Here is a 24461-nt window from a genome sequence, read left to right on the forward strand (position 1 = left end):
GAATTTGATTGTTGTAATTTTCCACTGACTTTAATGACAGGTTATGGGAATACTAAGAGATCCCTTAAGGGATCTATACTCTATTCATATGTCTATACTCTATATGTCTACATATGTCTGTATGTCTATATTCTTCCTTACCTCCATTGATGATGTTCAAGGAGTATGTTTTGGTCCCACCTTCTGACAACTAACTCTGTTTAAATTTGTTTGGCCATCTTGAAATCTTCTCAGGTCCTGATTCTGGGTCATGCTCAGGGCATTCTCCGGATATTTCTGGCAGGGGGAGCTTAAGGTGAAGTCTGCTGGAGCTGCCCTTTGGCATCATTTTTTCTTAATTTGTTCCTAATCAGTGACATTTACTCTTGACTCTCTGCTTGTCAGAGGGCCAAACTCACAGACATTTTAAGCTTAAAACAAACATTTACAAGGCTGAACTTTGCCTATTTAATGACAAACACACAAACATCCAGAACTCTAAATATTGTATTTATCATTAGTTCATTTTATTTCAAATGAGTGTGAGAATTTCCCTTCCCTGCTAAAGACTAGCATTGAAATAATACACATACATTTTGGAAGTGATTTCCAGGGGTGTGTATTATACCTTATTAACTGAGCATTAAGAGGATTCCAGGTGTATCTATCTGCCTTGTAACTTACCTGGAGAGCACCCCGCGAGCTGATAGTGCTGAGGGACGTTGTTACCCCACCACCAGCTAAGGTGAGTGAACACTGAATGCGAGAAATATCAGCAGAAGGAAAAGCTTCAAATCTTGGGAAGAGCCTGGTTGAGGGGAGGGAGTTGGGGAGGAGCAGATATGCCTCGGGAAAGAAGTTCTGGCAACCCAAAATGGAGAGGTAGCAGCCTGGCGATTTGATTTCCCTTCTGAATTAGTAGGCTCTGTCCTTGGTGCAAGAAGCAGTAAATGGTTTAAAAAATACATATTCGTTTGAAAAAAATTATGAAGATATGAATCAAAATAAGCATGTGTTTTGTTATCCCGATTTTTAAGAGTTTATTGTAACAAATATTTTTTGAAAAAACTGAATTTGAAGGTCAGAAAATTAAATCAGATTTAAGGTTTGAGAATCTTGTCCCATATTTTTCTCTTTCAAAGTGTATATGGTCAAATAGAACCTATAATTACTTTTCCTAGCTGAGGGCATGAGACGTTGGCATCTGTATTGTATTTGTTGAAAGAAATTTCCATGTAATAAGGCATTTGAGCTTCTGTTAGATCATTCACAGAAAGAATACCCAACAGGTTATAAAAAATTCTCTATTCCAAAGGCCCTTGTAAACTGGAATTTTCAGCCTTTTTTAAAGCAAGATCCTTAGGACAGTTGGTGGTAGGCTTAAAGAAAGTCTCTGAAGGGCCCCTGGGTGGCTCAGTCTGTTGAGCATTCAACTTGATTTCAGTTCAGGTCATGATCTCAGGGTCGTGAGATTGAGCCCCACATCAGTCTCCAAGCAAAGCATGGAGCCTGCTTGAGATTCTCTCTCTCTCTCTATCCTGCTTCCCTGCCCCCAGCTTTTGGACATTTTCTCTCTCTAAAAAAAGAAAGAGAGTATTTGGAATATGATGGACTTATGTGGCATCTGTCTCTGTCACTTGATAGTTGTGTTGCTTCAACTTCCTTCGGTGCAAAATAGGGATAATCTTAGGTCACTTTTAAAATCGTTAGAGATTAAATGAAATAATGCAGACAAAACTCTTGACATCGTGTCTGGAACATAGCAATTAACTGCTAAGTGGTGTTGTTGAAAACAGGGACCCAGCATTTGCTTATCACTGCATTCTGAGAACAAAGCACAAAGCCTGTGATACATGATATGATAAGGCTCAGGTGTAAACTGATAGAAGGAAGGAAGGAGATTCATGGGTTGCTCTAGCTTGGGGTGAATGGTCAGAGGTAAGGACACTGTTTTTTACCTTCTTTTTAAAAATTTTTTAATTTTTTTAAAAGATTTTATTTGACAGACAGAGATCACAAGTAGGCAGAGAGGCAGGCAGAGAGAGGAGGAAGCAGGCTCCCTGTTGGGCAGAGAGCCCGATGCAGGCCTCAATCCCAGGACCCTGGGATCATGACCTGAGCCAAAGGCAGAGGCCTTAACCCACTGAGCCACCCAGGAGCCCCTGTTTTTTACCTTCTTGTTGCGGAAAATCTGAGGTGACCGAGGAAACTCAAACAGCACACGGGAGAGCAGGGAAAGCTTAGCTTTATTAACGCCAGAGGGCTTAGCCGGATTCCTTCCCAAAGACTGAGCACCCGACAGAGTTAGGAGTGAGTTTTTATGGTTACAGGCAATGGGGGATGTTAATGGGGTGTTTTCGAGGTCTCTCAAAACCTGAAAGCGTTCCCATTCTCTCAAGGCCAAATGGCACTTTCACCTGGAAGTATAATCCATGTGGAGGTATCTCAGTAGAGTGCTGAATCACCCTGGGGACTGTTTCTTTTTCTTTCCTTATTCAAACAGGACTGGGCGTCAGGTCTTTTTCTTCTGTCTCAGCAGGAGCAATGACTTGTTATCTTATCTTAGTCAAACCGGATGGCTTTTTGGTCTTTTCTTGGCTTTAGCTGGAGCAAAGGGGAGCCAGGAATGGAAAGGGGCTGGAGCAGGGAGTCTCTATCCGCCTTATTCTCATACTTTCCCTCTTCAAAGATCCCAATTACTGCAAAGATACTTTGCTTACATTTCCAAACTACTGGGGCACCTGGCTGGCTCACTTGGTAGAGCATGTGACTTTTGATCTCAGGGTTCTGAGTTCAAGCCCCATGTTGGGTAACAGAGCCCACTTAAAAAGGAAAAACAAACAAACAAAACAAACAAACAAAACCAAAAAAACTCCTTATGCCAAACTGTGGTTAAAAGGTAAACAAAAACAAAAACAAATTATAGTTAAATATATTGGAGTCAAAAGACAGAAAGGGGGTGAGGATGCGGGTGCCTGACACGGCCCCTCTTTCTCCAGAAAGGTCCAAGCTCTTGTTTTACTTGCTCACTCACTGCAGGGAAAAGACTGGGCCTCCAGTTCTCATTCATGAGCAGAATTCAGTATTATGGTCACGTCGGGATCTAGGGCTCTTTTCAGCGCATTAAATTCTGAGCACCACCAATTTTAGAAAAATCCACTGAGCTTTTTCTTCATTTCACTGTCAATTATAGAAAAAAAAAGCTACTTGATACTTCTAAAATTCTGTAGAATTAATGACATGATATCTAGTCTCCCTCCCCCTTTTTAAAATATTTTATTTATTCATTTGACAGACAGAGACCACAAGTAGGCAGAGAGGCAGGCAGAGAGAGAGTGTGGAGGAAGCAGGCTCCCCGCAGAGCAGAGAGCCCAATTCGGGGCTTGATCCCAGGACCCTGGGATCATGACCTGAGCCGAAGGCAGAGGCTTTAACCCACTGAGCCACCCTCCCTTTAAAACAAAATTCAAATTGTATCAAAACAAAGAGAAGCCCTGTAGGGTTTGGATTAGTAAGTGGTGTTATTCTTCTCTCCTCCCCAGCAAGGCTCAGTGCTGAGGGTTGCACAGGTGGGCTCCTGGAGTGCTTCAAGGTGGCTGGCCAAAGGGCGGGATTTAACCTGTACCATTTGACATTCAACACTTAACACTGAGGACAGAGAAGACCAAGGGCATTTAGAGATGGGGCAGGGCTAGGTCTGGAAGAGGAGGGCTGGGGCCTCGGAAGATGAGGGAATGGTTAGCTTGACAGGGATTCAGGAAGTCTGTGAGTGAGGAGGCAATTAGGAACGGATATGGATGGGAGCCAACCCTGAGGCCCTCTGGGCAGTGGGATTTCTTCAAGGGGCTTCGTTCCAACTGGGTCTTTAAGGATGCTACCTTAGTCTGTCCTAAAGCCCTACTGGAAGTCCCACTACACTACACTTACATGTCCCTCTTTTAGAAGACTTACAAGACTTCTAATGATTCATTAACTTATGTACATGTCTCATCTCCTTCCTTGAAGGCAGAAGGGAAGGGCGGCTTCCCTTCCAGACTAGTTGCATAATTTGCAACAGCACCACTGGTGTTGAAATGAAACATGCTAGGTGCCACAAACCCTGGCCTGAGACTTCGTATCTGGGTAGAGGAACTGCTTTCACAAGGGGGTGAGAGGAAGAGGAGGGCAGAAAGGAGACAGAATCTTGGCACGTGCTGCACTGGGAGTGAACTGGGTCTCACATTGTCTCTGCCTCCATGTTCAACCGCAGAGCTGAGAGTTTTTCAGTTTCAAAGTCAGCAGTCAGAATCTTGGAAACAGGGGAGAGAATTAAGGAGTGTTGAGAATGACTTTGTCAGACTCTCATTTTGACCCAGGCCTTCAGCTGGTCCTATCCCTTGGGAGTCACCAATAGTCCTGCCTTTCTCTGAGAGTTTATTGGGGGATTCCCTAGAGGGCAGGGCAACTGGGAGAGAAAATGAGCAAAAGCTCAGGCTGAAAAATTCCTCATTAGCAGACGTGAGAAAGGTCTGCCGAGAATGACCCTGAAAGGTGGGCAGAGATGCCTCTTTTGGGTTAATGACTGGCTTAGTCGGGTTCCCCCAAAAAAACACTCTGAGCAAGCATTTCCATACAGTTAGTTTATTTTGGGAACAAATCCCAAGGAACAGGAATGGAAGGGTAGGAAGATCAGCCAAGCAAGGAAGAACAGAAAAAAGCAATCCAAGTGTGCAGTACTGAACTGATAAAGTTGGGCACCACGGTGGGCAACCGGGGCTCTGTCCTCTTAGGAGCTACACAGAATGCACCTCAGAACTGCCCACCGGAGGAATGTTAGAGGGGAATATTTCTCCACAGGTTCCTTCTGCCTCAATGCATGTCTCTAACAGTGCTCGCGCTTTTGCATTTGCAGTTATGCGCATGCGTCAGAGTGGGCAGGGCTTTCCCACAGGGGTCCTTGGCTGCTTTGACAGCGAAGACCAGAGCTGCGAAGGTGCAGACCAGCTGCGAGGTGCAGCTGAGGCAAGGTGCCCTCAGGTACCACCTGAATTCAGTCATTTGCCATAGCAAAGCTGGAATAAAAAGATAGGCTGGGAAGCTGTGAGGTCAGCCACAGGTGCTGTCTGATATAACTTCAGGTCCAATGTCCTTTCCCTGTTTTCTATTAGTTGAACTACATTTCCGTTCAATTCTCAGTCCAAAGTCAGGACCTCTGATTTTTCTAGGTGGAAACGGTAATTCTTCCTTTCATTAAATGCTTTACTAGCCATGCATAACTTTCAAAGTGTAACCAGCAACCCATTGTAACGATTTATGTTATGGCTGTGGCGTGGAGAGAGCCAGTATTCTGAAACACAACACTGAAGAAAAATACGCTGGCTTCAGTTTGTCTGTAAAATGGGTACAGAGAATAAAGTGAATCCTGCCTTTGTGATCCTCCCATTCTTCAAGACACTGTTGTGTTAGGAGCTGGGGATAAAGTAGAAACAAACTCTCAAGAAGCCCGTGGAACGGAGCTGACAAGTTTCTTCTAAATTCTCACCAGGCCAGCACTTCCGTCCCTTTTTCATCTGTCTGGTCCCTTTCCAATCAGCGCTTCTGTGATTTGACGTTAACATAGCCCCTGTCACTAATTTGTCGATAGTCTCCTTCTCTCCTCAGGCGGCTTTTCATCCTAAAAACTTGGCGCGGTCATCCGGCTCTATGGCCAGTTCCCCTGACGTTTATTGTTTAAACTCTGGGACCTGTGCTTAAATTACCTTTAAAGATTCATAGGAGCAATTCTTTTTTTTTTTAATATTTTATTTATTTGACAGAGAAAGATCACAAGTAGGCAGAGAGAGAGAGAGAGGGAAGCAGGCCCCCCGCCAAGCAGAGAGCCCGACGCGGGACTCGATCCCAGGACCCTGGGATCATGACCTGAGCCTAAGGCAGCGGCCCAACCCACTGAGCCACCCAGGCGCCCCCATAGGAGCAATTCCTTAAATGCATTCCATCCGATCAAAAGACAAATATAAAAACCACCCAACGAACTCCGATGAGTTCGAAAGTCAGCAAACACGCACAGAAGCTGGAAGAAGCCTCACTCCTCACCAGGTTCCTTCAGTTCCCGGTGCGGCATCTGCTCCTCCCAGCTTGAGAGCCCCAGACTCTCCAGAACGCGGCTGGCGGTGGAGCTCAGCGCCTGGGAAGGGGTTTATCTTGGGCCGAGAGCCAGATTGGGGGTACCCTCTGCGGGAGGCGGGCTGGGCGGGACGCCCGAGGAGGAAGGAGAGCGCGCAGGAGCGCTCCCCGCCCCGGCGACGCCCGCGGCCCGCCCCGCCCCGCGCTGCCAGACAGCGTGCACCCACTGTGTCTGGGCTCGGCCGCCTACCGGATCCGAAGTAGAAAGCCGCAGTAGCGGGAGCGTGTAGGACTTCGAGAGGGCAACGGCGGCAGCGCCCCCACCGGGCCGTCCAAGCCAGGAGCGCGGGTACCCGCGAAGCGTTGGGCTCAGGGGAACGCGCCGGCTGGGCCCTCCGCGGCCGGAGCCCCTCCACCCATCTGGTCTGGGGTAAGAGGAGGGGTCCGCATCTCTGCAGCTACGGCGGCATGCGCCGACGCCCCCTGCTCAGTTTGGTTTGGCCTCGCGCGGCCCCTTGGATACGGGTGGGGATGTGGCACGGATTCCTGTAGGTGTGGCCCTGCAGCTGCGGCCAGGGTAAGGGTGGGAAGATGGACGGATCCTGCCCAGATCCGTCTCAGTCCCAGGCGGCCCTCACCCACCGCCTTCCGGGGCCTTCAGTCCTCGCCTGGCTTTTATTATTAGGCAAAATGTGCTCGGCGGGAGGAGTCCCAGGTTGAACGCGCAGCCCCGAGGAGCCCAGGGGAAACCCCCGGCCTCATCCTTCCCCGCCTCCGCATTTTACAGAAGACCACCCCGGCTCCCCAGTACGGAAGGAAGTGGCCCAAGGTCATCTCGTAGTCGGAAGCCGAGCCGGTACCGAAGCTGGCAGTTCCAGTCCCAGGCTGGGACCGCCCCCTTCTTCACCGCGCCTCCCTCCTCCTGCCCCACGTTGCGTCCTCCGCGAAGCCCTGTCCTCAGGACTTGGGGAGTGCTGCCTCCCCCTTTCCCCGCACCGCCGCGGCCGGGGAAGGACGGTAGAGAGCGGTTAGGCTGCCGGTCCAACCGCCTTGAGCACGAGCTGAGCCTCCGGCTTCTGGAGGACCGAATAGGCAGCCGGACGGGGACGGGGAGTGGGGGTGGGGAGCATGGTGGAGGCGCGGCGGGGGCAGCCTGGGGATGGGATGCCTAGGTGGTGGTAGGCTGGGGCACGCCCAGTCGCGGGCGCCGACCGCCGGGCTTTGTCTGGGCGGTCCCTTCTCAGCCAATGGGAGCGCGGCTCGAGCCGAGCCCCTGGGCTCCCGCCTCCCGCCGGCGGGAAGGAACTGCGGCCCTGCGATTGGTTGCGCATCCCTCCGCGCGGGGTGGAGCTGGGTGGCGCGCGCGCTCGCGGGCCGCCCGGCTTCTGCTTGAGTCCACGAGCGTGCGAGAGAAGGTGTCCTGGCTGTCGGTCCGCAGCCGCTTCGGGGCGGGTTTGGCTCTGTTCGCGTCGTTGAGCCCTGCGCGTTTTTTTCCAGACCGTCGGCCAAAATCGGCCTCGAGTCAGCTGATGCAGTCAAGGGCTAGCCCGGGTTGGGGGTGTAGTCGAAGAGGCAAATCTTTCATTACTGACGGCTGCTCGCAGGCCTCCTGCAGCCGGGATCCTTCAGGACGCCGCATATGTCCTACTTCCTACCTGAGCCTTGGAGCCCGGCTTTGCATGGGTTTAAATACACCGCTGGCGAGCGTGGAAGCTGACCTTTGGAATTGCTGCAGATTTCATGCTCTCTCCATACACATATGCATAGAGTCTGTTTCCAGTCAGACACCAGAGTAGGTATTTTGGGGAAGGCGAAAGTCAGTGCTATAACAGGTGGACCCTATCTGTGGGGAGCGCACAGTCCAGGTGGGAGTTGGTGGAGTGCTTATAAGCAGAAATATCTAATACTTGCTTAGGTAAGTGCTGTTCTACGTGCTATTACAGAGGCACAGAAGGAAAGGATGGAATGGAACTGTAGGCGCGAGATTGATTTTTTAAAGTCAGGGCATCAGGAAAGGCATCTTGGAGGAGTATTCTTTGAATCAGGACTTGGTCTTAGGAACAAGTCATATGTGGTATGGAATGAGCAAAACATGGAAACTGGAGAGTACAGGGCTTCTTGAGCGATGGTATAGCAAATGGTAATGAGTAGATGAGAAAATTATAGTGATTTGGAGGCCCAGGTGAGGTCCGGCTTGTATACCCTGATTTGAAATGTGGTAAGAACTTATGAATAGAATGGCTCTTTAATTTGTCAGGTGTGCTGTTATAATAATAATTATAATAATAATAATTATTATTATTATTTGACATCTGCACCAAAAATCTTGGAAATACCTTTGATTTTTTTGTTCTTGCACATTCTCCTTTAAATTTGTCCGTTAAATCATATGGGGCTCTACCTTCAATAGCTAGCCAGACTCTGACCACTTCTAGTTACCTTCATGGTTTCCACCAGGGCCCGCAACCCTTCTGTATATCTCCAGAGAGTACCTTTGCACATTTCACTGGACTTGTGCAGTGCACAACCTTTATGGCCATAAACTGTGGCTCTGGATTACTGCCTCAGCATGTAAGTGGTCTCCCTGCTTTTGCCTTTGTTCATACTCAGTTTATTCTTAACCCAGTGAGGCTTATTGTATTAAAAAGTAAGTCTGATCATAGTATACCTCTGCCTAAAAGCCCCTTAAGTAATTCACATATTATGTGCCTACTGTGTAGAGGGCAGTGTTAGGTGTTGGGGGTATAACAGTGACCAAAGCAGACAAAATCCCCTGCTCTCAGAGTTTACATTCTAATGGGACTGAAAGATAACAAATAAGATAAATAAGTACAGTGTGTATAATGTTAAAGTGTAGTAAGTCGGGGGGGGGGGATAGAAGCAGGGGAAGGGGAATAGAAAATACCATGGTGGGGGTGATACATGGGGTAGCCAGAGAATGTCTTACTGGGGAAACATTTGAGTAAAAGATTAAAGTGTGAGAAGGATCCCTGTGGATAATGAGGGGGAAGAATGTTCCAAGTAGAGGGAAAAGTAAGGGCAAAGTTTCCGAAGCAGGAGCTTACTTGTCATGTTCTAAGTATAGCAGGAAGGCCATTGTAACCAAGGTGCAGAATGGTGGGGGCGGGGATGAAAACCCAGATTGTGGAGGGTCTTGGGGACAATCTACAGTGATTTTTTTGGCTTTTACTGCCAGCAAGAGTTTGGTGCCTGAATGACCCGATCTGAGTTACATTTCACAGAATCCTGCAGGCCCTTGTCGAGCAGTGTCTGAAAGGGGACAAGGGTAGAAACAGGGAGCCAAAGTTGGGTGGTGACTGCAATAATCCGGGCAAGAAGTGAAGACGGCTTAGACAAAGATGATAGCAGAGGGCTCTAGATACATTGTGAAGGTGGAGTCAGGATTTGCTGACAGCTTGGCTGCAGAGTGCAAAATAAAGAAGGATTAAGAATGAAGAAGACAGGGGCGCTTGGGTGGCTCAGTGGGTTAAGCCACTGCCTTCGGCTCGGGCCCTGGTCTCAGGGTCCTGGGATTGAGTCCCGCATTGGGTTCTCTGCTCAGCAGGGAGCCTGCTTCCCTCTCTCTCTCTCTCTCTCTCTCTGCCTGCCTCTCCATCTACTTGTGATTTCTCTCTGTCAAATAAATAAATAAAATCTTAAAAAAAAAAAAAATGAAGAAGACATAGAGAAACAGGTACTCAGTGCCATAGCACAAGCTTGATTTTGGATAGGTTTTTTTTTTAAGATTTTTAATTTATTTATTTGACAGAGGTCACATGTAGGCAGAGAGGCAGGCAGAGAGAGGGGGGGAAGCAGGCTCCCCGCTGAGCAGAGAGCCCGATGTGGAGCTCAATCCCAGGACCCTGAGTTCATGACCTGGGCCGAAGGCAGAGGCTTTAACCCACCACCAGGCGCCCCTGGATGGGTTATTATAAGTTATAATAGATAACCTATTAAACATTCCAGTGGAGTTGTTGCATGGGCAGATGGCTATGTGAGTCTGGAGTTTGGAGGAGAAGGCTGGTTGGAGGTAAACATGTAGGAGTTGGTAGCATATAAATCCTATTTAAAGCTCTGAGCACTCATGATGGGTGTGGGAAGAGTCCACCAGTGGAGCCCTGAGAGTCCCATCGTTTAGGGGTCTGACTTGAATTTGATAGGCGACCCCTATTATCCTACGGATGGAATGCCTGCTTAAGCTGGCACTTATGGCCATTTTGACAGCTCTAATACTTTCTCTTGGGGCAGGACAGATGAGAAGTGGAGAGGGGGAGACACGGTTTCCTGTTATCACTGCCAAGATCTATTGGCATTCTCAAAATGGGGCAAGCTTAAGAATTAGTAATAATGTTCTCTCTGCTTCTGTGCATTTTCACTGGTATTGTTTTGGCCACAAGGAACAGAGACTTTGAGTTTATTTCAAGTGCCTTATAGAGCACTTGAAGTCTTTATAGAGTCTCAGGTGCAGCTCTTTCAGGAGGAGGCTCTGCTGTTCTGTGTCTCTTGTTTCTCCCTGTCCATCTCTCCTCCTTGCTGCGTGTGTGCCTGACTCTTCTCTCTGCAGGTTGGGTTTCTCCATCCTCTCTGGCTTCAGGGGCAGTGTAGCACAGCTGTCTCCCCCACCCCCACCTGCTGATCACTTGCCCCTGCTCCCCACCCCCAGGATGATTTGCATTCTTTCACAGCCACAGGGGTCAGAGGGATGGGTTCTCTCCCTGACCCAGTCCTCAGTGACCAGAAGGGAGGTCTCACTGGCCAACTGTAGCTGCGGAGGCCAAATCCTATGGGCGAGAGACAGGTCTGAGAGGGCAGGGATCGGGTGAGCAGGACAGACACCCGAAAGATCACCACTTCAGAGAGTGTTGGTGCTGTGTTATCTGAGGAGAGCTGACATCATCTGACTTTAATCAGGTGACTGGACTGTCTCAGACTAACGGAAGTGCCTGCGTTAGGTTTGTCTTCACTGAACTGGGCTGTATAGGTAAATCCTTGGCTTTTACTAAAGGTCTCTGTCACAGACAGCTGTATGAGTCACCTCTGCATCTGTGATAAAATGGTAGTGAGACCATTGTCGGCTTTATCATTTAATGTTCCTCTATAATGCTTTTAGACTTTGGGTCCAGAATAGTCCTCTCTCTAAGGAATAATGGTCATCTTTTTTGAATTAGGGCTTTAAGCCTTGGTAGGTTTCCCCTTTTGCATGGCCTTACGGAAGCCCTGTTAACTATGCAGTTAGCATGTGTAGCTAAGCTGGCCTGGAACTTTCAGGCAAGCCTGTGCTAAGTAACAAGAAGGGAAATAAATGGCCAAAGGAAAATATATCTCTCTCTCAGTAGGGATTTCAAACTCAAAAGCCCATAGAATCCAGGAAGTTAACAAAGGTGATTGTGGGGAGGTTTAAGACAGATAGTAGGTGTAAACTTTGTGTTGTGTTAAAGCATAACTTAGCTGCCTCGTTACATTGCCTTTTAAAATACTAGGCTGGCCAAACAGAAACAGCCAGGTAGAGCACATTGGAGGCAGGCTGCTGGTTGTCAGACCTTCGAATTTCACTCAGAAGCTCACTGGTCTTAATCTCCTTAGTGTGGGGTTCCTACATAGGAACATTTCTTGCCTAAACCCATCCTGCCCTCAGTAGGATAGGGGTTACTTTTCCCATGTGGTAGTGCCAAGACCCATCCAGACTTCATGTCTAAAGACACATACATTCTCTTTCCTGCCTAAGGCCTACCTCCTGTGTTCCTGTTGCCTGCTGATGACCACTTTTTCCAAGGATTTCAGGATGGGGAATATCTGTCCCTTGCAAGAGAGACCTTGATCCTAATCCACAGGAATGCGACCAGCTTCGTCCTCCGAGAGTTAGTCCTGGGGAGCCCAGCACTGGGGCGAGGATGCACACACTATTTTTTTGGAGAGAAGGTACTTCCACAGGTTATGTGTGGGTGCCACATTGAAAATGGAAAGAGGGTGCCCTGGAGAGTAGACCCAGGTGCTCTTAGTATTAGAAAAGTTTTTCCCTTGGGATGCCTGGTCATTCAGCAAGTTAAGTGGAGAGTCTGCTTCTCCTTCTCCCTCTGCCCTTCCCTCTGCTTGTGCAGCACTTCTCTCTTTCTCTCTCAAATAAAAAAATAAAATCTTTAAAAAGAAAAGAAAAGAGAGGAAAAGAACACTTCCTCCCAGATTCCAGATTGGCATGTAAGCATCTTGATTTCATGACAGTATCTTATAAGTTTGGTCCCTGGCAGTCAAGTCCTCTGTGCCAAGTTCCCCTGGGGCAGCTGCCTCGGTTCAAGGCCCAGGAGACTGTCCCCGTCGCACCTCCCCCAAAGGTGCTCTGCCTTCTTGCCACACGCACCTCTTCCAGCCACCTCTGTTTCCAAACCAAAAGGCAAGTGAGGGCTTTTCAAGTTTGAGAATTTCATATTTACAGAGAAGAAAGCCCAGCACCAGGCATTAAGATGGCAAACATCCCCGAAGCCTACATGGGAATCCCACGGGCTGTAGCACTGTGTTTGCCATGGGGAAAGCAACATGTTTTAGAAACTTAAAAAGGAAGAAGAGATCTAAAATCCTACCATTCTGTGTGTCAGAGACGTCACCAAGAATGCATTATTCAAAGGGCCAAGTTTTCTTGTATTATAAGCTATTTTTACTTGAGCACTTTCCCATAGTGCTGACTTGAGGGAAAATAAAATTGAAAGCAGCCCTCTGTGTGGAGATAATACCGAAGTCGTCTCTGCCACAGGCACTGAGCAGAAGGGATGAAGGGCTTTAATTATAGACCGCTGGATTTGGAGTGCCCCAGTGGCAGTGAGCTCAGACTCCAGTCCTGAGGGGAGAGGCTGAGGTGCCTGAGCTAGGCCCACTCAGCTGCAGGGGCGGAGGAGGGGCACACTGTGGAGCCTCTGTGCCCCATGGCCTTGTGCCTTCTCTGAAGGGCCGGTTTGGGCTCTGTGTTGCTATTGCCTGCCGAGTGCTGGCTGTGGTAACTCCAGTTTTGGCCGCAGGCCACCTTTCTACACACCGCTCATCCCCACTCTCACTGAACGCCTCCTTTATGTTAGGCTTCTTCCGGGCATGAGGGATGTGGACAAGGCTCCTGTCCCCTCCGAGCTTACGATCCAGAAGGGGAGGATAAAGTAAAGAAACATGGTGGTTTGGGATTGAAGAATGATCTTACAGAGAGCAGGCTGTGTGTGCTGCCTGGGGGATCTGGGACAGCCCCTCTGAAGTCCAAAGAGTCAGAAGGACTCAGCTACCTAGAGTGAGGAAGGAGCAAAGCCTGGGGCCCTGAGGCAGGAAAGAGCTTGGCACACATACCAGAAGCTTTCAGAAGGTCAGCGTGGCCCAGGGTAGCGTGGTACCCGAGGAGGTTGGGAAGGGAGGCAGAGGCCTGTGCCCAGCAGGCATGGAGAAGAGGCTTTTAGGCAAAGAAGTCACATAAGTTGACTGATTATACACACACACACACACACGCATACACATAAATATATGATATGATATTATAAATATATATATGTATATATATTTAAGATTTTATTTACCTGAGAGAGGCAGAGAGCATGAGTAGGGGAAGGGAGATGCAGACTCCCCGCGGAGCAGGGATCCTGTTGGGAGGCTCAATCCGAGGACCCTGGGATCATGACCTGAGCTGACGTTTAACCGACCAAGCCACCCAGGCCCCCACTTGATGGATCTATAAAGATCTTTCTGAGTACAGTGCTGAGAATACCGTGGTGAGGAGGGACAGGAGTGGAAGGAGTGCCGCGTAGTGCAGGAGGGATCACACAGGCCAAGTGATCCCTATTTGTTTCCCTTTCTTAAGGATTGAACAGATCAGACAACTCCACCTGCTGCCCACAGTGAACTGTGTGGTGGCTGGCTAGATAGATAACAAATTGTTTCTCTACCAAGTGGCCCTGTTTGCTGGTCATCAGTCGGGTTCAGGTGGCAGCACAAGGGCCCGGAGGAGCTGCCTCCCAGGCACAGCCCCGTTCCCAATAACAATGGTGGAATAAACCACAGGCAGATGTGCAAAGGAGAGGCTAGGATGGTCCACCAGGAAAAGACCAGCAGCTCCTCTGGCTGTGGTTGCCTTGCTCAGCTTCCTCCTGGCTTCCACTCCCCACCCCCTTCACCCCTTCACTCCTACCCCCCTACCCCCGCCCTCCAGCCAGGAGGGCCACTAAGGCACACAGCAGTCAACAGTTAATTGTGCACAGCTAGTCCTGGTGCTGAGTAGCCTGAAGGTAACTTAAGGTGACACCCTTGTTGCAATTCAGTTGATGTGACTTAAGAGGGTGGTGGAGGGGTGTGAGACTCAGTGTGTGTGTGTTTTAATTAAGGTTGATGGAAGTGTGTCTCACCGTCTAGCTCCAGGCTCCAGGCTCCAGAGCTACTGCTGAGTTGAAGTCAGAGCCAGACCCTGTGTGTGGTGGGCTGGGGGAGAAAGGGGCTGGGTGGAGCCCAATGATTTGTGCGGGGCTGGAAGAGCTGCAGGCTGATGCCCGGGGTCACCCCAGACTGATGATCTGCTGATTATGGGGAACACATGAGAATAGGGCTCCGTGAGGCTCCATGACCCATGGGGTGGGTCCTCAAGTGTCCCCTGTGGTTGCTACTTCACTTGGGTGTCAGATCAACAGTCTGGTCCCACCTTCTCACGTTATAGGTAGGTGACAGCGCCCACGGTTGCCCAAGGAGGTGGTGGCACAGCCAGAACTAGAACGCATTTCCTGACTCTTTCCATCACAGGAAGTAGCAGCTTTGTGAGGGATGTACAGGAGGACCCTGCCTCAGCCCCGAAGGGTACGCCCATGGAGACAAGGCAATGCTGAGGGTGCATTTTGTGTTTCAGAACCGACCAGAAGGAGATCCACCATTCTACCTCTCGTGGCCACCATGCTGTCCACCCGCCTCTTCAGACCCCTGTCACAGCTGCCGGGGAGAACCCTGAGTTGCTATGACAGAGAAAATGGAACAAGGTAAGAAGCGAAAGGCTGGAGGTGCCCTTGAGGGTCACAGTTTGTGAGCAATACAGTTTGTTACACATGGATCTGCAGGAGGCAAGAAGGCCTGTCTCTCAAAAGATGTCTGTCAGTTCCTGCTGTCACCAGCAGAGGAAACAAAGGTGTCCTCAGAAGACAAAGACCTTCACAGGGCACAGAAGAGCTTTCATCCCTGCTTTGTGTTTTTCAGCTTTTTCTTTTGAAATAATTGCCGTTATGTGAAAGTTGCAGAAGGAGTACAGAGAGTTCTTGTATCTCCTTCACCTCACTTCCCCATATGTTGACCTCTCGCAAACTGTAGCGCAACCATATAAACCAGGAAGTGACCGCTACAGTAATACCGGTGAACTAATCTGCTAATGCAGATTTCACCAAGTGGCCTACTAATGGACCTTTACTGGTCCCGGGTACAAACCAGGCTCCCACAGTACCTTTAGTAGTCATGGGTCCTCAGACTCTTCCTACTGGGGATGATTCTTTAGTCTTGGTTGTTCATGACCTTGCCACTTTGGAAGAAAGTTAGGGTTTGTGTGGTGTTTCTTTGTATGTACATTCACATGTGTGTTTGGAAGGATCCCCCTTAAGTGAGGTGATGCCCCACTTGGAACATTGCATCAGGAGGCATAGAGTTTTTTTTTAAGATTTTATTTATTTGACAGAGAGAGAGAGAGAACACGCAACGGGAGTGGCAGGCAGAGGGAGAGGGAGAAGCAGACTCCCCGATGAACAAGGAGCCTGATGCAGGACTTGATCCCAGGATCATGACCTGAGCCAAAAGCGGATGCTTAACCGACTGAGCCACCCAGGTCCCCCAGAAGGCATAGAATGTTGATGTGTTTCAATCCTTTGATCACTTGGATAATTGCTGTATTTAAATCTTATACATGAAACCAGTTAATTAAAATGTCCCAAGGTTTCCCAGAATGGTTTGAGTGATTTAGAGAAAGCATTAAGTACAAATTAAACAAGTAGCTCTTCTTTGAGAACTTCTGGAATTGCTTTTTCCAAGGGGATTCAGAGTGCTTTATTACCCCATTTTCTTCTTTTGCAGCCAGGGCAAGGAAAAAACAATATGCTTTCTATTCTTTTATATTTGAGAAGAGTGAAATTAAGGGTCAGGTGAAATGTAGTCTCAGCAGCTAGAAAATCAATGGATATTTTCTCTGCCAACAAATAAGTCTGTCTGGAAGAACATGCATTTAGGCTTTTAGGACCGTTTGCTTAAAAGCATTTCCATGGGCTGCAGAGGCTTGGTTGGAAACAGGTTTCAACTAGCAGAGGACATCATAGAAGAGGAGAATGAAACAGCCTTTCCCACAAGGGCCGCATCCCCTGGAAGGGGGAATGGAGCCCAGCTCTCTTGAAGGACTCTGACCTGACAGCCTGCCCTACTTACTGGCTCTGCACAGCCCTCGGATTTTGTGTTTCTGGCTTTGGTAGAAGGCTCTGGTGCTGGCCCCGGAGAGGTGAATTACTGATCATTTCCCACCTCCGGGATCCTGGTTACACAAACCAGCTGGGCCAGTGCTCAGCTCCGCCTGCTTGGGCCTGACATGCAATACTTCAGGAGAGCCTGATCTGGGCAGAATGGAGAGGGGCTCCTTTATCCCTTCCAGCCTTGGCTCCTGTAGATTCCCTTAGCCGCCATATCCCTTCTGATTCGTGGTTGACTAGACTGTATTGTTTTTGCATATGCTGCCGCGTGAGGCCATATTTCTCCCAGGCTGCACTCTATCACTGACATTTGTCCCTCCTAGACCCCATCATCTTGGTATCATCAGCCTGTCCAATTACTTAATCATGACTCCTTGCTACAGAAAGCTGGGTTATTTTGGCTGATTCATGATGGAAGAGACACAGATTGGTAAGATGGAGAAGAAGCCAGAATTGATGCCCTGGCCAGCATGGGGTGGTGTCTCGGCAAGTGGCCCGGCAAGTTCCTGGATGCTCTGGGGACCAGGAGGTTCTTCCACAGACCCTTGGGGGAAGTGCTGGGTTGTACCTCCTCTGCCCCATCTGATTGCACTTGTAGGTTAGGACAGCAGTCGGCGAGGTTTTCTCTGAATGTGGCTGCTGCCTCTTTGGGGTTCCACCCCGCAGAAAACTGTCCTGAGCTGAACTTGTACACACCTGCAAGACGAGCATGGCGGCTGGAGTAAGGGGTGGGTTGACCTGCAGCTTGCTGCCACCTCTTCCTGCTGAATCAGAGTGTTAATGGGAGGGACCTGGGAGTGTGCATTTTAACATGGTTCCCAGATGCCTGTCAACTGAAGTTTGCGAATGGAGGTAGCGAGGCCTTCCCAGGCCCAGGGACCCTCCAGACTGAGAAGCAATCCCAAGCTGGGCATCCTGCCGCGTCTGCAATGGCTATGGGGTAAAGGGTGGGAGGCCAAGCCGTCCCCAGCAGGATACTCTGGTGTTGTGGAAGCTTCCCCATGCTACCACTGGCTCCCTTCACTCACCTTGTCAGGGTTCTGCCTCTTAGTGGTAGGGGTGGAGGGGTGGAGGGGTGTGCTCTCTGGAGAGGAGGAAATCTCCACTGACAGCTGGGTTTGATCTGTAGAGCTTACTGTAAGACACCCAAAGAGAGTCAAGTTTGGGCCCGAAAAATATTTGAGAATGGGCAGGTAGATTAGAAAAAATCTGGCAGCAAGTCAGTTTGAAATAAACTCTTTCTCTTGCTGTGACCTTTCTGTTACTTTTTATAGTGTCAAGTAGCACAAAGGGAACTTGCAGGGAAAGAACACATAAAATCTGGTCCAGGAGAGACACATTCTTTTTTTTTTTTTTTTTTTTTTTTTTAAGATTTTATTTATTTATTTGACAGAGAGAGATCACAAGTAAGCAGAGAGGCAGGCAGAGAGAGGAGGAAGCAGGCTCCTGGCTGAGCAGAGAGCCCGATGCGGGGCTCGATCCCAGGACCCTGGGATCCTGACCTGAGCCGAAGGCAGAGGCATTAACCCACTGAGCCACCCAGGCGCCCGAGACACATTCTTTTTGCAGATTAACCCCTGGGGTCTTGGGGAAAACAGTGATTCTCTTTGAATAAAGTCATTTAACTACCTTTGGGTGTACTCACACTTAAGACGGCCATGCTCCAAGACTTAAAATCCGAAGAGACTCTGCTGTGGCAATTCAAAAGGACAGGAGTTTACTTTGGCTGACTTTCCTAGTGGGCCCTCGTTTCTGTCTAGTGAACCCATTGTTCTTAAAAATGTTGGATAACACATTTAAAAAAAAGTATTTTTGTAGGGGCAGAGAGAGTGGGAGAACCAGACTCCCCTGCTAAGCAGGGAACCTGACACGGGGCTCAATCTCAGGACACTGAAATCAAGACCTGAGCTGAAGGCAGCTGCTTAACTGACTGAGCCACCCAGACACCCCGGGATAATACATTTTTATGAATATTTTAAAAGCTTTTTGTTTTGAATAGGTAATATATTCACATAGTACAAAATAGTACATAGTAAAAAGCAAATTTATCTCCTACCTCCTCTCCCCTGTTAACCAGCTGCTCAGGTGACCCTGCCACCTCCATTTACTGTTTCTGGTTTAGTATTCATTTAAAAATTAACTGTACTTTGGAGCACCTGGGCGGCTCACTTGGTTAAGCGTCTGCCTTGGGCTCAGGTCATGATCTCAGGTCCTGGGATTAAGCCCCATGTCAGGCTTCCTGCTCAGCTGGGTGTCTGTTTCTCCCTCTCTCTCTGCCCCTTCTCCCTCTCTTGCTCTCTCTCTCCTCTCAAATAAATAAATAAAATTTATAAAAATAGCTTAAAAAAAACGAACAGTACTTATCCTTCTGGAAAGATGGAGTAGATATATTTTTCTCTGTTCCTCCCATTGGATAAAACTAAAGCCCCCAGTTTATATAAAAAGGCATAACAAGACTCTAGAAGATGGGGAGAAGAAGATGGATCAGCTAGGGACCTCGGGGCCCAAGAAACAACACAGTGATGAGCCCTTTAGGTTTTCTTTGCCCTTCACCTGGAGCTGAAGTGGCTGGCAGCACAGAAATGACAGCTTAGGACAAAAAGCCCCAGTAGGAGCCTGCTCTCTCAGAAAACTGGAGACAGTAATTGCTCTACTCCCCCCAAACACCACAGGAAGTGCTGTGGCTCCACCCCTCCCTGCACCTGCAAAAGCTGTACTGAGCCTCCACTTCCAGTTCACCCCAGCTGTAGTGGGGTACCCCAGTCCCTTCAGTAGAGGTAGTATCCGAGAACGCCAAGGAGGGGCCAGGCCTTTTGTTCCTACCCAGCGGTAATCAGGCACCCTGCCTGCTTGGGTGGGAGTCCGGGAGAGTCAGGACTTCACCAGTCTCCCAGCAGTAATGAGACCCCACACTCCATGCATGTGGGGAGCAGTAGTGAGACCCTCCAGCCCCTCCCAGCCAGGCAGTAGGAGTGGAGACCTCGTAGGGAACTCCATCCCTACCCAGCACTACCACTTCCCAGTTTACTTTATGAAAGTAGTTCTACCCTGATTCCCTAGCCAGACAAAGACTGCACAAAAAAAGAGACCCGCGCACTAATATTCCTCATGAATAGAGATGCGAAAATCTTAAAATATTAGCAAATAGAATTCAGCACTACATAAAAATAGAAACTGTAAAAAATGGGTTTGTTCCAGGAATTGAAATAACACACAAAAACAATGTATTTTTATAGCCTGGCAATGAACTTGAGGATGTCAAAATTTAAAACAATACCATTTAAAATGCTCAAAAAAATGAGATACAGTGGTATAAATACAGTAAGCATGCACAGGATTGGTATTGCAGAAAACTGTACCATGCTGATGAAAGAAATCAATGGTCTAAATAAATGGAGACCCATACTAAGTTCAGGGATTGAAGAACTTGAAAAAGTAAAAATATCAGTTTCACCCAAATTGATATATGAGTTTAGCACAATCTCTATCAAAATTACAGTCAGATTTTTGTGGATAAGGACAAGATTGTTTGAAAATTTATAGGACTAAACAAGGGAAATAAAATAGCAAGAACAGTTTTGAAAAACTGTTTTTCTTTTGAAAAAGAAAAATAAAATGGGAGCAGATAGCTCAATGAAATCTAAGAGAGAATCCAGAAACAGACCCGCACAAATATCTCCAACTGATGTTTGACAAAGGCACAAAAGCATTTCAAGGCAGAAAAGTGTACATTTCCAAAACAAAACAAAACAAAAACGTTCTGGAGCAGTTGGACATTTGTAAGCAAAAAAAATAAACTTTGACCCATGTCTTACATTGTATACAAACTCAAAATGGATCATGGACCTAAAATGTCAAACATAAAACTATCAAACTTTTAGAAAAGAAATCAAGAGAAAATCTTGGGTTCTGGGATAAGCAAAGAATTCTAAAACTTGACAACAAAAGTGTGACCTGTAAAAGGAAACATTGCTATATCAGACTTCATCCAAATGAAACACGTTCCTTCTGCAAAAGACCCTGTGAAGAGGAAGAAAAGACAGCTTGCCCAATAGGAGAAAATATTTGCATCCTGCATATGTAACAGAGGACTAGCCTCTAAAACCTTTAAAGAACTCTCAGAGCTCAGTAGTGAAAGAACAATACAATACAATTAGAATATGGACCAAAGAGGGGCACCTGTTTGGCTCAGACAGTAGAGCCATATCTTGATCTCAGGGTTTTAAGATCAAGCCCCACACTGGAGATTATTTGAAGATAAAATATTTTCTTTTCTTCTCTTTTCTTTCTTTTTTAAAAGAAGAATATGGACAAAAGACACGAAGAGACATTTTACTAAAGAGGATACACAGATGGCAAATAAGCACAGGCAAAGATGTTCAATGTCAGGGCGCCTGGGTGGCTCAGTGGGTTAAGCCTCCGCCTTCGGCTCAGGTCATGATCTTAGGGTCCTGGGATAGAACCCTGCATTGGGCTCTCTGCTCAGTGGAGAGCCTGCTTCCCCACTCCCATGTCCCCCGCCCCTGCTTACTTGTGATTTCTGTCAAATAAATAAATAAAATCTTAAAAAAAAAAAAAGAAAAGATGTTCAATGTCATTAGCCATCTGAGAAATGCACATTGAAACCACCATAATCAACATGACTAAAATAAAAAAAATAGTGACACCACCAAATGCTGGTGAAGATATAGAGAAAGTAGATCACTCATCCCTTGGGGCTGGGAATGTAGAATGCTCGCTGCTCTGGAAAGCAGTTTGACAGTTTCTTAAAATCTGACTACGCATTTGCTGTATGACCCAGCAATGGTTCCCCTAGGTACTTACTTAAGAGAGCAGACTTGTACAAGAACTTACACAGGAATGTTCATACCTGCTCTATTTGTAATAACCCTAAACCGGAAACAGCATGGATGCCCTTGAATAGTTGAATGGTTAGGGGTGCCTGAGTTGGTAGAGTTTGCGACTCAATCTCAGAGTTGAGCACGAGCCCCACATTGGGCATGGAGCCTACCAAAAACAAAAATGAGCCAACAAAGATAATTGATAGTTAAAAAAACTGTAGTATACCCATACCATCGAAAACAATTTAGCAATAAGAAGACAAATTATTGATACGTGCAACAATCTGGTTGAATCTCCAGAAAATTATTGAGTGAAAAGGCAATCCCAAAAGGTTATATACTGTGTGACTCCATTTATATAACATTGTTGAAAGGACAAAATGATAGAGATGGACAGCAGATTAGTGATTAAGGAGGAGGACGTGGAGTGGACAGGAATGGGTGTGGCTCTAAAAGGGTAACGGGATCCTTGTGGTGACAGAAATGTGCTGTATTTTCACTGCATCTGTTCCAATATCCTGATTGTGATATGGTGCTATAAGTTTGCAAAATGTTACCACTGGGGGAAATTGGGTAATAAGTTACTTGGCGTCTTTCTGTGTTATTTCTTAACTGCATTTGAATCTATAATTATTTCAAAACAAAAGTTTAGTTGAAAAAAACTAACAGGGGATGCCTGGGTGGCTCAGTGTGTTAAAGCCTCTGCCTTCGGCTAAGGTCATGATCTCAGGGTCCTGGGATCGAGCCCTGCACTGGGCTCCCTGGTCAGCAGGGGACCAGCTTTCCCCCTCCCTCTGCCCTTCCCCCCACTCATGTTTTCTCTCTGTCTTTCTCCAATGAATAAAATCTTAAAAAAAAAAAAAAAAAAAAAGGAAAGAAAAGAAAAAAAAACTATCGGGAAGCAGCATAAAACCGAGGTGAAGACATTGAATTTGCAGAAGGCTCTGGTAACAAAGCTGTATTGCCAGAGGGTGATTGCTACACAGTGGCAAAAATGGCCACTGCACCTGCTGGCTGACTTTGTTGCAACCTAGCAAGCCTGGCAGACAGAGTTAGGACCATCTTCCCCAGTAGTACCAGCAGATTGTCCTCAGTGGCTTGGGGTGGGGAGCCATGGGGGCCGCACTGGTGGCTGAGGGTCCTCTGAGTTGTTTGTCCCGGGAGTGAGGTGCAGGTAGGAGCACAGCCTTTGCTCACGGCTCCTCTTCTCCCGCAGGCGCTCGCTGCTGTTTTACTCCGCCTCTCTGGTCCCTAGCAGCCGTCGTGCTTATTCCGATGAGGTGAAGCCGGTGAGTGGCAGCCCCGCTATGGTGGTCACAACCCTTCCCTAGGGGCCCCCAGCCCTGGGCCACTCAGAGCGGGACTTCAGTGCCCCTGGGATGCTTGGAACCACTTTCTCACTCTCTTAACCGCCCCACCCCCACCACAGGTGAAGTTAGGGGTTAAGAGTTCAGATTTGGGATTCTCTCTCTTCCAGTTTTACCACAGGCTGACTACTTTGGGCATTTAGAAAATATGTCTCCTCACTTGTAACCTGGTGTAATAATGCTACTTACTGTGTAGAGTTACTGTGGGGTTTTAAATAAGAAAAATGTGTGCGGAGTGCCTTGCACAGAGTAAGAAATTATAAATACTGTGGTGATGGGGGGCGTGATGCTGGGGGTTGTAGATGAGGAAACTGAGGTCCAGAAGGGGGCCATGACTTCCCCAGGTAGTGTTGTCAGTTGGTGGCAGATTTTGGGTTAGAACCTCGTCTCCCGATTTGGAGTGCCAAGCATTCTCTGCTCTATTATGGTGCTTCTCTAAGAGCCAAGGGCAGGTGGGCAGGGCTGGGACTGGCCCACTCAGGAAGCACTAATTGTCACTGCCCAGAGGAGGTTTGCTTGGTCACTATGCTTTTGGGATCCTGGGTTCCTAATGTGGGGTCTGATCTTCTGAAATAGGTTGGCAGCAAAGCCGTCCTGGTCACAGGCTGTGACTCGGGATTTGGGTTCTCCTTGGCCAAGCATCTGCATTCAAAAGGCTTCCTTGTGTTTGCTGGCTGCTTGATGAAGGTAAGACAAGGGTCATTTTTGTCACCATCGTCCTTTACATAGTTACTATTTTGTAGGGTTTTAAAAATTGTAGTAAAATACACGAAACATAAAATTTACCTTAACTTTTTTGTTTTTTTGTTTTTTTTTTTTGAGAGAAAGAGAGTGGGATGGGGAGGGGTAGAGGGGGAGGGAGAGAGTCAGAATCTTTTTTTTTTTTTTTAAAGATTTTATTTATTTATTTGACAGACAAAGATCACAAGTAGGCAGAGAGACAGGCAGAGAGAGAGGAGGAAGCAGGCTCCCTGCTGAGCAGAGAGCCTGATGCGGGACTCGATTCCGGGACCCTGGGATCATGACCTGAGCCAAAGGCAGAGGCTTTAACCCACTGAGCCACCCAGGCGCCCCAAGAGTGAGAATCTTAAGTAGGCTCCATACCTGGTATAGAACCCAATGGTGGGCTTGATCTCATGACCCCGAGATCGTGACCTGAGCCAGAATCACGAGTTGGACACTTAACCAACTGAGCCACCCAGGCGCCCCTACGTCTTAACCATTTTTAAGTGTATTGTTCGGTGGTATTAAATAGATTCACATTGTTGTACAACCATTACTCCCATCCATCCCCATAACGTTTTCATCTTGTAAAACTGAGACTGTACCCAATAATAATAACTGTCCATTTTCCCTTCTGTCTACCCCCTGGCAACCACCACTACAATTTCTGTTTTTATGAATTTATCTAAGTACCTCATATAAGTAGAATTTTATAGTATTTGTCTTTTTTGTGACTGGTTTATTTCACTTGGCATAATGTCCTCGAAGTTTATCCCTATTGTAGCATATTACAGAATATGTTTCCTTTTTAAGGCTGACTAATAGTCCATTACATGTCTATATCACATTGTGCTTATCCATTCATCTGTCATTGGACACTGGGGTTGCTTCCAACTTTTAGCTATTGTGAAAAAGGATGCTACAAACATGGATGTATGAGTATCTCTTTAAGACCCTGCTTTCAATTCTTCTTGGTATACACCCAGAACTAGAGTTGTTAGATCTCA

General features: G+C 47.5%; 1 protein-coding gene across 6 annotated transcripts in view; it reads left to right on the plus strand.

Annotated features, from left to right (window-relative positions):
• Positions 1-501: 501 nt before the first annotated feature.
• Positions 502-24461, plus strand: part of BDH1 (3-hydroxybutyrate dehydrogenase 1) — a 42363-nt gene continuing 18403 nt past the window's right edge. Inside the window, exons 1-5 of one of the 6 annotated variants that reach the window (XM_004745303.3) lie at positions 8434-8652; positions 11807-12000; positions 14939-15065; positions 22581-22653; positions 23308-23418. In XM_004745303.3, coding sequence (XP_004745360.1) covers positions 11973-12000; positions 14939-15065; positions 22581-22653; positions 23308-23418 — 339 coding nt within the window. In that variant the 5' untranslated portion in view covers positions 8434-8652; positions 11807-11972. Of the gene's footprint in view, positions 725-6270; positions 6512-7493; positions 7874-8433; positions 8653-11695; positions 12001-14938; positions 15066-22580; positions 22654-23307; positions 23419-24461 lie in introns of those variants that run through there. The other 5 variants (XM_004745307.3, XM_004745306.3, XM_004745308.3 and 2 more) reach the window with 5 other exon arrangements.

Source organism: Mustela putorius, unplaced genomic scaffold (genome assembly GCF_011764305.1).
Source record: "Mustela putorius furo isolate JIRA1106 unplaced genomic scaffold, ASM1176430v1.1 tig00003834_pilon_pilon_pilon, whole genome shotgun sequence".
Taxonomy (NCBI): Eukaryota; Metazoa; Chordata; class Mammalia; order Carnivora; family Mustelidae; genus Mustela; species Mustela putorius.